Source organism: Neolamprologus brichardi, chromosome 16 (assembly GCF_056152115.1).
Source record: "Neolamprologus brichardi isolate AB-2024 chromosome 16, ASM5615211v1, whole genome shotgun sequence".
Taxonomy (NCBI): domain Eukaryota; kingdom Metazoa; phylum Chordata; class Actinopteri; order Cichliformes; family Cichlidae; genus Neolamprologus; species Neolamprologus brichardi.
The window spans coordinates 11,741,454-11,754,433 of NC_142119.1; the positions used below are offsets into that span (position 1 = coordinate 11,741,454).

At 39.4% G+C, this 12,980-nt stretch overlaps 1 protein-coding gene across 1 annotated transcript in view; it reads right to left on the bottom strand.

Annotated features, from left to right (window-relative positions):
* The window catches only part of LOC102779413 (dual specificity calcium/calmodulin-dependent 3',5'-cyclic nucleotide phosphodiesterase 1A-like), a 47,194-nt gene that overhangs the window by 3,234 nt on the left and 30,980 nt on the right, over positions 1–12,980 (bottom strand). The window contains exons 5-15 of the mRNA XM_006806000.2: positions 11,969–12,035; positions 10,416–10,532; positions 10,176–10,316; positions 9,755–9,855; positions 9,126–9,251; positions 8,360–8,461; positions 6,042–6,162; positions 3,834–3,915; positions 2,877–2,997; positions 1,618–1,802; positions 20–184 (exon numbers count right to left, since the gene is read on the bottom strand). Coding sequence (XP_006806063.2) covers positions 20–184; positions 1,618–1,802; positions 2,877–2,997; positions 3,834–3,915; positions 6,042–6,162; positions 8,360–8,461; positions 9,126–9,251; positions 9,755–9,855; positions 10,176–10,316; positions 10,416–10,532; positions 11,969–12,035 — 1,328 coding nt within the window. The remainder of the gene's footprint in view (positions 1–19; positions 185–1,617; positions 1,803–2,876; positions 2,998–3,833; positions 3,916–6,041; positions 6,163–8,359; positions 8,462–9,125; positions 9,252–9,754; positions 9,856–10,175; positions 10,317–10,415; positions 10,533–11,968; positions 12,036–12,980) is intronic.

Here is a 12,980-nt window from a genome sequence, read left to right on the forward strand (position 1 = left end):
TTTGTTGTCAAGTTCATACCATTCAACATTTGGTCTGGTGACTTGTCATGAGATTCACCAGGAGGTGAGCAGTCAGAGTTCTGTGGCTGATCGGCAGTGGGACCATCAGGAGTACGATGGCTGGTTGAGGCATGTGATTGGAGGTCCACACTTTCTTCTTCTTCTTGCGCCTTGCTGGCTAGCTCTGTTCACAATAGGCAAACACAGGAAAATACATAAATTTTTAACTGGGAAAAAAAATTGTTCCATCAAATCTGGGGATCTTCTTCAAGCCTTTGCCCTTGATGGTTTGAGACTCTTAGCTGTTTCTAGGACTAGTGTTGGAGAAGTTTACACTCAGTTCAGTGTTTTTTGCATCTGATATTTGGTGGATATTTACATTAATGGCAAAGCTTGTGTGTGGATACATCACAACAACAACCTGACTGGCAGTTTCCAATATCAGAATCTATCTCAGAAGATGAGACACTTTCCCACTATATTACATTCCCAGTATATTAGATATGATATGTGGTGCTAAGCCAAAAATCATACCTAACTCAAATGTTGACTACCCAAAGGTAAACAGGTGGCACTTGCACAAAACTTTAGAAAAAGGTGGACAAATCTCAGTTCAACAATTTAACCTCATGTCATGTCAACAAGAAAAAATACCTTTGCAGTGGAAAAAAGCATATTGATTTTGTTGGGATATTTATTGGCAGCACAGTTATTAAATTTTTTTGTCTTACAAATTACAGCAGTCCACAGCTGAGTGTGTGAAACAAGCACAACAAGGCTTACAGCACAAAGATGGTAGCTTATAATAAAATAAGGGTACAATTTTCTTTGACAGAACATCTCAAGAGCATGTTTTATCAAATTGCAGACAAACATTATTTTCTGTGAGTGAGTGTGAGATTATTATATTATCTTATGCCACTTTAGACCCCTAATTAAAGATGAAATTATTATGTCGTTTTTTTTTTTTCATTAGACTGCTGATTTATTGTGAATGAATGATATTGTTTTATGATGCATTATACTGCTGAGTTATAAGAAATACCATTTTCAGAGAGTCATCACCTTATTTGTCTGATTAGAAAAGAACAGAACATACTGCACAGGAAGCCAAGGTCATAACTTAGGCTCACTGAGAGAGAGAAAGAATGTGGATGTTTAAGTTTTATGACTAGGTGGAGGGGGGCTGAAGCTATAAGAATGTGAGGAACGCTCAGACACTTCGAGATCAGGCGGACACCCTCCCGCGCTCATCTCCCCTCCGGATGGTTTATGCTCATAAAGTCTTGAATTGTATGGAATAAAAGATTGTTGATTGAGCATTTATACACCGAGTATTGTCCTTCCTTCAGCCCAAAGATCAAAAGAATTGGGAGAATTTAACAACTGACATTTATATATTTCTCTTTGTTACACTGAAAAACATCATTTTTTGAGAAATCACTTATAGATTGTTGGATGCTTTGTCTTATAATAGTCCAAAAGCGCAAAACAAAATAATAACACTCCAAATAAAACAATTTTTTTTCTAAATTTGGTTGTAGAAACTTTACCTTTAGGAATTTACCTCAACTGATTCTGAGTTTCTTGAATATTTGTTTGTGACTGTATGTGTACCGTGCACAGATAGTTCTTTCCATCTGTCCTTGTTGCTGGTAATGACACCAGAGAGGTGCAGCTTCAGTGCCATCAGATCAATGGCTGTCAGGGAAAAGTCCATCTGTCCATCATCACTGTTCCCATGGCGAACACTACTGTGTCTCTGCACTGACTCCACGGTAACTGAACCGCTTCCTGTTAGACTGAAACAGAGAGAGAGGTGTAAAGAGATGAGAGGGACTGCCTTTTCCACCTTGGATGTATTAATGTATTAAGGAAAATTCCATATTGCATTGATTGAATAAAACCTGGTGAATGAGCAATACTTTTTTTCTACATGGCCAAAAACTTTACATTTCTATGAGAAAAACAATGTTACTTGATTTTATGCAGTGATGACCTGCCCTCACACACCGATCAACATATGCTGTAGTCGAGGCATTTCCTGTGGACATTTAGCTGATTTAAGGTTGGGACTGTTACTGGTTGTTGTACCAACAAGTTATATTTTAACCTCTTTGCCCACTATGTGGTCTTGAAGAACACCAATTACTATTTGTGTCATGTATCTGTACATCGTGCTATGTACAGGTGTGCATCCATGTCCTGCATGCAACTCTCTCCCTAGTTTCCCGTCAGTTCTCTGTACTAATAAAGATTGTATAATAAAGACAAAAATGGCAAAACAGAAAAAAACCCAAATAAATCTTTTTTTTTTTTAAAGAAAAGAATAAGTAGTTGTACAATTGAGTGATTAGACCGGGTTTCACAGTGCAAGTTGATCACCCAAAGCATACTGTAAAACCAACATAACAAAGAGTTTCTGGTTTAAGACCAGCCTATTTTCAATGATTTTTCATCCAAAATCATCAAGTATGAATAAAAATGACTTTATGCAGTGCTGTAAAAAAAAAAAATTACAAGTTTGTACAAGCAGCTTCTGCAGCAGTAACTTACAGTAATAATTATCTGTATGACTTTATCAGTTTCTCACATTGCTGTTAATGTATTTAAGTCCACTATACTTTATAACATTGCTTTAATTGACTGAGGTTTGTGGGCATCTGTTTATGCACAGTGCCACCACAGATTTCAATGGGGCTGAGGTCTGGACTTCCAAAGACTTGTTCTGATGTGGATTAAGAGTTTCAGCTGTTATCAAGTCTGTTGCTTCTCTTTTGTTGTGGTTATTCACTGAGGAATCGTTCGTGTTAAAAACCTTGTGTCTAATACACATGTTGAAGTCACTGAACCTACAGCAGTAATAGCAGCAGTACCTGGATCTCCTGTTTCCAGTCTCTCTGGCCTTCCTGTCCTCTTCTATTAGAGGACCAATCACCTTCTCTGTCGTGTCAATCAGTACACTGAAGGTTGGCTCCACAATGAAGTCTATGAAACCTGAATCCCAAGAGAAATGTTAGGATAATAGAAGAAGAGAGAGCAAAATATATAACAAGCGCATCTGTTGCGTGTCTGCAGGCTGCATGTTTTCTTTCCCTCTCCTTTTGTTTGCCATTCCCTTAGGTACGCAGACTGCAGGCTGATGTCGGGGATGTTGGGGATCTCCAACTAATTAGAGGAGGGAGACCCTGATTGGACAAACCAGGAGGGCACACCTTGATAAGGAGACTCACCTGTGGCTGGGCGTGGCTCTCTTCCCTCCTTTGAATTGTTTGGCACATGTGTAAAACTCCTCTGCTGTATTTCTTTTGTTTCATGGTTGTAGTGGGAGTAAAGTGGACTAGGTAAGTTTGGGGACCCCATACACTTACTCACATAGAGTCTTTTTGTTAGAAACACTAGGTAAGTAGGTTGGTGCCACCCATGTAATTTAGAGCTTGTTTTGAGTTGAGGTTTAGGGTCTTTCCCCCCTGTTTTTGGTTTTCTAGGATAATAGCCCATCTAAGTTTTGGTTTTGTCTTTTTGGTGGGTTTTTTTGGCACAACCTAACTGTCCCTTTCTCCCCCACATTTGTTTGAATTTGGGTTATTTATTTTGTGAGAGCGCTGCCATTAAACTTTTTTTATAACACCTGTACCAGGTTTCCAGAGTTGTTATGTTATGCCCTCCTGCCCTCGAGGAGACGTAACAGCATCTTTACTAATAATAACTTAATACTGGTTCTTTTTCTTATAATAAATCACTACAAGATAGTAAACATGAGAATAAAGTTTCACCAGCTGTTTGCAAATCCAGCACAAGTTTATGAAGTCCTTTCTCATTGTGACTCTTACCTATCTGAGACTGGGCAATCATCGTAGCTTTACGGTCACAGAGAGGAGAAAACGGGAGCCCAAGTTCAACCTCTTTATCTCCCTGGAAACAATGTAGAAAGTGGGACAATATAACACTGTCTTCAAGTACTCAAGTTAACTTTATGGGATTTGCATTCAGTTTCTGCTTAAGCCTTAAACAATAAAACACAATGGAGACATCCTTGTCATGGAAACAAGCTAAAATATCTTCATTACAACATGGGCAATAGAGTCTTTCAGTGTTTCAGAGTGCTTCAGTGATAACACAAAAATGTATTCTTACTGATACAAATTGACTGGAATTCATTGGGTGGACTCAAAAAAGTTAAGTGTTGTATAACAAAACAAACAGCTATGCAGCACCTAGGTCACCTGTAACTGTTACAGAGCTCATACAGTTTCTAGTAATAATGTCAATTATGTCGGCTATGACAACTGAAAAAGATTTTATTAATTCTAAATGCTAATTAGGCTAATGTTGCCTTTATTTCTTAATGCAGCAACAATTAGCTATTTTTTCTTTACTGGTTGATTTATTTTTAACAAGAACAAAAGAAGTTAAATTGGTCCTTGTGGCAACATGATTTCCCAAATAGATTGAGACAAAAACAAATAGTAATGCAACTGGCTACTAACACAGGTAAACACAAAATGCTGTTTCTAAATGAAGGTGTTTATTATTGGGGTGGAGGGGAATCCAAAACTCCATGGCTCTTTGTGAAAAAGTGATTTTCCCTCCGCCAGATTATAACAAGATTTACTGTGGCGTATCACAAGTTTGGAGTTCAATTTCTCTAGCCACACCTGTTCTCAATCAATAAATCACTTAAGTAGGACTTGGCTGACAAAGTGGAGTTGACCAAAAGGAAGACATCTGCCACAATCCAAAGAAATTCAGGAACAAATGAGAAACAAAGTCATTGAAATCTCTCAGTCTGGAAAAGGTTATTAAGTAATTTCTAAAGCTGTGGGACTCCATCGAACCACATAAATGGTGAAAACTGTAAGTGATGAACCTTCCCAGGAGTGGCCAATCGACAGCAACAACTTATCCAAGGGGTCACAAAATAGCCCAGAAAAACATCCAAAGGCTGCAGGTCTTACTTGTCTCAGTTAAAGTCAGTGTGAACGACTCCAAGATAAGCAAGACACAGGGCAAAAATAGCCTGCATGTCACAGTTCCAAGAAGAAAAACACTGCTGTCCAAAAAGAACACAAAGGCTCATTTCACATTCGCCAAAAAACATGTCGATAATCCCAAAGACTTTTAGGAAAATACTCTATGGAACCATGAATTCTGCTGCTGTTCGTGACCTCAAGCTGGAGCACATTTGGACTCTGCAGCAGGACAATGATCCTAAACACACCAGCAAGTCCACCTCTGAATGGCTTAAGAAAAACAAAATGAAGACTATGGAGCGACCTACTCAAAGTCCAGACAAGAATCTGATTGAGATGCTGTGGTGTGACCTTTAAAAGGTGGTTCATGCTTGAAAACCCTTTAGTGTGGATGATTTACAACAATTCTGCAAAGATGATTGGGCCAAACTTTCCCTACAGCACTGTAAAAGACTCCCTGACACTTATTGCAAATGCTTGATTGCAGTTGTTGCTGTTAAGGTTAGCAGTTAGCAGTTAAATTAGTTTTAGGTAGCAATCACTTTTTCACGCAGTGATTTTTTTCCCCCTTAATAAAAAATACCTCAATTTAGAAACTGCATTTTGTGTTTACTTGTGTTATTGTTGTCTAATATTTACATTTGTTTGACGATCTGAAACGTTTAAGTGTAAGAAACATGCAACAACAAAAAAAAAGAAGGGGCAAACACTTTTTCACATCACTGTATATTAGGAGTCAAGTGAAACTGGTTTACTTGTAAGTCTGGAAAAAATAATTTTGCAGGAGGCATTACAAAGAGAAGGGTATCACAATTCTGTGTTGTTATATGGAGAAATCCTGTTTTAAAGAACCTTCTAAATTGTTGCTAAGCCATGATGGGAAATGGCAGTCAAGGGTTTACTAAAACACTTTTACAAAGTATACAACCAGTGACAGTGCCTGTGTTAGACTGATGTTTAGTGTTTTATTGATTTACAGAGGATGATTCCTTGGCTTGATTTGATAGTTGATTTTAAAGTCCACGAGCATCCTCACAAATGAGAAACCTCACTGACAGATGTTTGTACCTGTCTAAAAAATTCCTCCATCAGACTGTGAGTCCAGCGGTAGTGCAGTGGCCATGCTTTGGCTGGATGGCTGATGTCTGCAGCATGAAGCATCAGAGACAAAACCTTCACTTTGTCTATACTGGAAAGAAAAAGGAAACAAAATCATTTCATTATTATCCATCGATCAAAAAGAAACTATATTACCTCGACTAAAAACTGAGCATCTACATTTTTGGACCTGTAGATCAGCGAAAATGTATTTTGAGAATGACTTGTGAAGGAAAGAAACTGCTCTGCTACAGCTTCCCATATGTTATGTGAACAGTGCTGTGCCTTTTTGTATTTTGATCATATTGTGCAGACTGTACAGTTCTGCCCGCTGCTGCAGCAACAAAAGCAGAACCAGCGTGTTGACAGGCTGATGACAGCGTCTTCCCCCAAAATCCATCCAAGCGTGAGCTGAGAATCACGACAGCTGCCAGCACCCACTCCATACACACTCAGACACGCTTACACACAGAGACACACAGATACACATGGACACACCTCCGCAGGTCCAGCAGGACTGACAAACATAGAGGAGATGCTGGACTCTGGTACTATTCCTGTGATAGCTCCTACAGGAACGCACAGGGCAATCTGGTCCAGCAGCCTGCAGGAGCTTATGTTGGGCCTTTTCACCACACTCCCACAGATGATCTGGTCGTCTCTGTCAGATAGACTAGCCTTGCACAGTCTGCCGGAAAATCTTTTATGAAACTGCAGAGGAATCTAATTTTACATGTTTGAGTGGGAAAAGTCATTTTTGTGCGAAGAATGAAAAGTATTCGTAGTTCAGAGTATCAGCGGGTTTAGAAATGGTAAATATTAGATTTTTAGATTTTTAAGATGAAATTGAAGAAGTCTATTTACATAAGAAAGACGGAAAGACATGTTTTCACTTAGAGAATTTTATTTACCTAAAAGGATCTTAGAAGTCTTACAAAGTTCAGGGTTAAATTAGCCAGAGGCTCGATATAAAACAATGTGGTGACCTGAGACAATAGAAAGCGAACGACAACTTCAAGAGACAACGGCCGAAACAACCATCAGTGTACAAGAAGTGGGCCTACTGGAGAAAAACCCTTTCTACACCTCTATAGTGAGCCACTAAAGTGACTACCAGTGAGAGTGAAAAATATTGTTGACTGACATACATCAGCCGGAGCATCTGCAGGCGACCAGCTGTCAGCTTCAAAGCAATGTGCAACAAGCCTTACTTAATCTTTCTAATCTCCAGCTCAGGGCATAAATCTGATCACAAAAGGAAATCTCTGAGAAAAAGATGAGTTCTCCTATTCCCTTTATCAGTCTGCTGTCTTAGCTTGATAGTTTAGCAACATATTGAATACAACATGATGTTCATTTTGTAAATTATCAACTTCATCAGAGGGGAAAGGGGGATGAAGGAGAGTATGCCTTACTTCCCAGTGTGACTTCCCAGTGATTGACTGGTACTAGTTACTACACCATGTGTGCCCAGTATGTCTTGGTTACTATGCTCAGCTGGAGGTTTTAAGACGGGACCTCACTAACAAATGGGTGACATGATGGTGGCACCATCTAAGTTATAGTCTATAGCTGTTTGCTAACACAGGAACTAATTTCATGCCATCGACACAGCACCATCTTAAACATAATTAGCTGCTACATCTGTTGCAGTGTTAGCTTTCACAGCTGTGAGCCGACCGTTATCGTGAGCTTTCCTCCACCAAACCTAAGCCAACAAATAAGTGATATTTTTCACGGCACGATTTTATAGCTAAAGGCTTTCAGGTTTATCGTTTCTTCCAATGACAGACTGCAGACATTCTAAAGTGATATGAGCCAACATTATCTGGAGTCACCAATATGTTATACAAATTAAACAAAAACATTATCTATAGTATCTTATCTGCTAGCAGGACCCTCTCCTGAATCAATTTTATTGGCAATCAAGGCCTCAATTTTGCATGTGGGAGAAATTAAGGATCTGCTAAGATCCTGTCTAATTTTCCAGTTTGCCAGTTACACAACATTTGTGGCCACAGCAGGACATGACATGCTATTTTCATGTGGTGGAAATAAACTGATAGAATGAATCTGTTTCTTTTTACTTTTCCATCTGAACTGGAAAAGTTTGGTCACAATGATACATTTATGCAAAATAATATATTTATTTATTAAATAAAGTTGTGGAAAATATGAAAAGTACACAAAGGCATGGATACATTACATAATGTATCATTGGCTATCTCTGATCTAATGATAGCCAGTTACAAAGGTCAAAGGTCACTAATAATGGCTAGAGTTCTGACCTGTGTGTCTGTGTTAGGGCATTCCTCATGGTCTTGATCTGCTGGAAATGACAGGACATGTCTGTTGACATCACCATCTCTATCACCAGAGACCTCAGCTCCCTATGAAAAATAAATAAATAAACAAACACATCCAGTAATCACCAATCAGTTCTCATCAAAGAGCCCACAACTCTGAAAGTTTGTCAACTTGACATTGTCGAGACGCTGTGGGAACTCAACTTCTTTTGGGTTCAAAAAACAAGTCAAGTAAATAATTAAAGTTTAGGATTAGGCATTGATGTTTGGTTAGGGTTGGGTAAACGGTTAGGGAAAGCATTATGTCAATGAGATGTCCCCACAAGGATATGAGTACACACAGTGTGTGTGCGTGTGTGTGTGTGTGTTCACATATATCATGCCAGGTTGGGGTACTAACCAGACTTCACACTAACACATGAGGATCTGTGTCATCATGTGATGAAAACTCTGTTTCTGAAAACAATACTAGCTGTATAGAAAACACTTTAACCAAGGAAACATATTTAAAATATTTTCAGTCACCTGATTTGTACAGAATCTGCTGGGAATTCTGCAAATATCATCAGAACAGTAAGTATTTTAAAATAGCCCTTTCTTTGTCTCTTAAAGAATGAGTTCTGTACATCAACACAAAGGACACAAAGTGGAGTTTTGTATGTAGTTGTAAAGTCAAAGCTCAGGGTAAGGGCATTTAGGTGCATTAAGGTGGAAGCACAAACATCAAGAATTGGCAGTAAGGGCAAACCTCCAGTCATCTTTGTTCAGGTTGACCAGGATATTCATGTCTTCTTCAGCCATCAGCCTGTAGGCAGCGCTGACATGATAGTTCTCCAGCACTGACCTGTCATTGTACAGAATGGCCACTTCCGACCTGACAGACAGACACACAACATCCAATCAGATGTCTTCTGCAGTTTGTATACAGAAGCCGCAACATCAGCAGGTTTCCTGTTGTACCCCTACTTAAGATTCACATCTATTCTTTTAATATTTTAAACCACACTTGCTGAAAATTTTGAAAAAATAAGAAGGGTGGTGGGACTCCAGATAAATCCCACTGTGTTTTTCCTAGCGCCTCCTTAAACCTGTCACCATGCTTTTGAATCAAGCATCTGGAACTCTGTTGGATGAATTCACAACTCACCCAATGAACTGGCAGATTATGTAAGATAAAGATGTTTTTCATGAGTCTTTAAACACAGGCCTAATTCATATGTTATGTACTACGTGACAAACTTTATATTGTTAACTTTATATTGTGTTTAGTGTTAAATGTCAAATATCAATTATCTTAAGTTAATTATCTTGAGAAAAACTGTCCCTGTCAAATTAGATCCCCTGATAAGCTACATGAAGTGTTACCATCTACATTACCTGGTGTGGATGTGGAAGTTGTTGGTGGTTCCTGTGTGTTCAAAGTCGTGAATTGCTGCGGCAAAAACCATTGCAAGAATTTCCAACTCGCTCAGCCAGTGCTGCACACATACACACACATCATTAGTTAGCTTCTATAGACAACTGTCTTTGCAAGCCATGTGCAGGCAAGCACAGTTGCACAACAAGGTTGTGACAAAATTATGTCCACATAGGTGTTTTTGAAAATCTACTTCTGTCTTTGTGTGGGCTAATTTAAAGTTTGGACATCAGCAACGTTTTGGAAAATGAGGACATGCTGCGTGGTCCTAGGAAAGACTGTTTGAGGATTCAGCTTTTAAGAATCTGGTTTAGGTTAACAGCAGTGTAAAGGGATGCCAGAGGTTCCCCACAAAAAGATGTGCACGTGTGTGTGTGTTACCATCAGTCCAGTGTGTAGCATCAGAAAGTGGGCAGTCTGAGTGACATCAGCGGCATGAATAAGGTTGTGGTAGGGGTTCTTGTGTTTGCTGTAACCGTTCTCAAGCGCTTCAACAAACTGCACCAGAGCCTGAACAGGAATCTGAACACAAAACTGTAAGTTAGCACAAGGACTAAATGTACTTTCCCCAGTATTAAGTCCGCCCACCACCAGATTTGAACAAAATTAAACTGCGAGTACCCTGAACCTGTTGATGAGGTCATAGCGGGTCAGAAGGTCGTAGACTAGGAACTTGAGGGCGTGCTCTCCTGTGGCCTCATGGAAGGCAAAGACATCAAAGGACCACTGATCCACCTCCTGAGAAATGCATCAACAAATACCATCTCACATGTAAGGTATGATTACAGCAGGGGGGTGTGACATAAAGCTGGTGAGACCTTAGTGAAATGAAGATTTCTGCCAGTAGAGGGCACTGTCCTGATAATGTTTGCTCAAACGGGAAGGATCTAAAACTCAGATTAATTATTACATTTACTTACACAATTACATTTAAAGCCTCTCATTGGGTCGTGCTTTGCATCATGCAAGAAGCGTGGACTAGAATAATTCAATTTTTTTCTAAGTTTGTAGACAACAGGACGTGCAGAGGAGGAAACATATCATTAATGTACTAAATCTACATTGTCCTTCACCACAGTGTCTTGCCTTTCTCCGCTTCCTTCATTTATTGTTTATCTCCTCTTTTCCTTCTCTGCTTCGTTTTTTTGTCTATATTTCATTTTCATGCCTTCCTTCCTAATAACCTCTCACTATCCAAAGCACTTCTGTTTCCTCCTTTCAGTCACTGTTTTTGGTTTTTCCACCCTTCTTGTCTTTATCTTACTTTCTTTTTTCCCTGGTAAGCTATCCAGGCTGTACCTCGCCTTCTGTCCTTTGACAGCTAGGACATAGGCTCCAACACCCTCCCCCAATCCTGACTTGGACAAGGGGTTAAAAAAGCTGGTTGGCTGGCTGGTTGGATGGATGGATGGATGGATGTTTTATTAGCTCCTTTTATTTCCGCCTTCCCTTTACAGCTTTACCTTTTTCTTGTGCTTCCCCTCATACTCTTCCCAAATCCCACTTTTTCTTCTCTTCCAAATGTCCTCTCTTATCTCCTTTCATTGCCATATCTTTACTTCATTCCTTTCCTCCCAACCAGCTCCTCACTTCCTTCTCTGTCTCCTTTATCATTACCCCTCTCAGTCTCTCTCTAGCTTCTCCTTTCCTTTTTGCAATTCGTATTTCCTTCCATGCCTTCTTTCCTTTCCTTGTCTTCTTTCCTATCCTACCTATAGCCTTTTCTTCATTCTTTTCTTTCCTACTTCCTGTTCTTCCTCTTGTTTTCCTCTCACTTTCTTCCCCTTTTTGCCTATTTCTTATTTCCCATTCCCAAGTCCTCCCTGACTCATTCACTCATTCATTCCTCTTTTCTTTTCACATTGTCTCCTTTCCATTTCCTCTACCTTACGTTTTTACCCTCCTTGTCATTCTCATGTTCCTCTTTTCATCATCCTGGATTGCTTTTCCCTGCGTTTGCTACCTTCTTACACATTTTCTTACCTCTTACAGTCTTTTTGTCATTCTTTATTTTGTTTCATTTTTTGTTTTTCTCTCCCTTCATTTCCTTTTAAGGCTCTGAACTCAGAACTCTTACTGAAAAGGTTTTAATTTTTTTCAATCGCTAACCAAACGCAGGTTTAATACAATAAAATGTCACCTGCTGCCAGTGGGAACGCAGCAGTAATTTTTACCTTCAGAGCTGTCAAAGCTGTGGGAGGATAGGTCAGACCAGCCATGTTGGACGTCCGTCTGTACATCCTATTGTCACACACACAGATAAAAATATCACGCACTAATTTCACACATTGATACAGGCAGTGGCATGCATATAAACACTCCCCGCACAGACCCCCTCCAGCCACCCTCCTTCACAGTTTGTGACCAGGATGGATTGTTTGTTGTCATGGTAACCGTATTCTAAACACACACACAGACACACACACTCAAACACTCACAGACACACAATGAGCGCTGCTTCGGTGCAGCAGATATTTTTTGGATTTCATGCGTCATTAAGCTGCAGCAGATGAACTGATACCGTTCTATCACTGCGAGTCATTTACAATATAATAATAGTGGACTTCACAGTTTCCCTATATGATCTCCATCCCCAGCTCTGTTGCAGGCTAACATTGTTACACTTCATCTTGGACCCTTTAATCACATCTGCGGTGGAGTCAGCCGGATGTTCTGCCGTTTATTTTGAAGAAAATCTATGACTGTTCTCTGTTCTGTCTGCAGGTGTTCCAGATTTCTGCTGCAGATAAAAATAACTGAAATGACTAAACATCTGAAAATGTTCATTTGAAACATTCATTTGACAGAATTCTGCGACGCCTCACTGCTTTTCTGCACATGTATAACAAGTTTTAAGATAAATTAACATATAGAGCACTAGGCTCAGAAGTTAAGAGAAACCTCTGCATGTCAGTGAAGTGGCAGGAAATACATTTATGATGTTACTGTAAAGATAAGATACAGTTACATTAAAAAGTATACTTTTCATGCTGTTTATGGCTCTTCAACATCATATAAAAATAATTCACATATCCAAGAAAACTCTTTTGCAGGTGCTGGACTATGGAAGAAAAATGTCAATAGCAAGAAAAGGCTAAAGTCTGCACAGCCCTGTTTTCTCAGCAGTCTTTTATCAATAAAGGTCTGTCATGGCAAGCTTGGGTTCCTGTTTTTAGTTCATTTAAG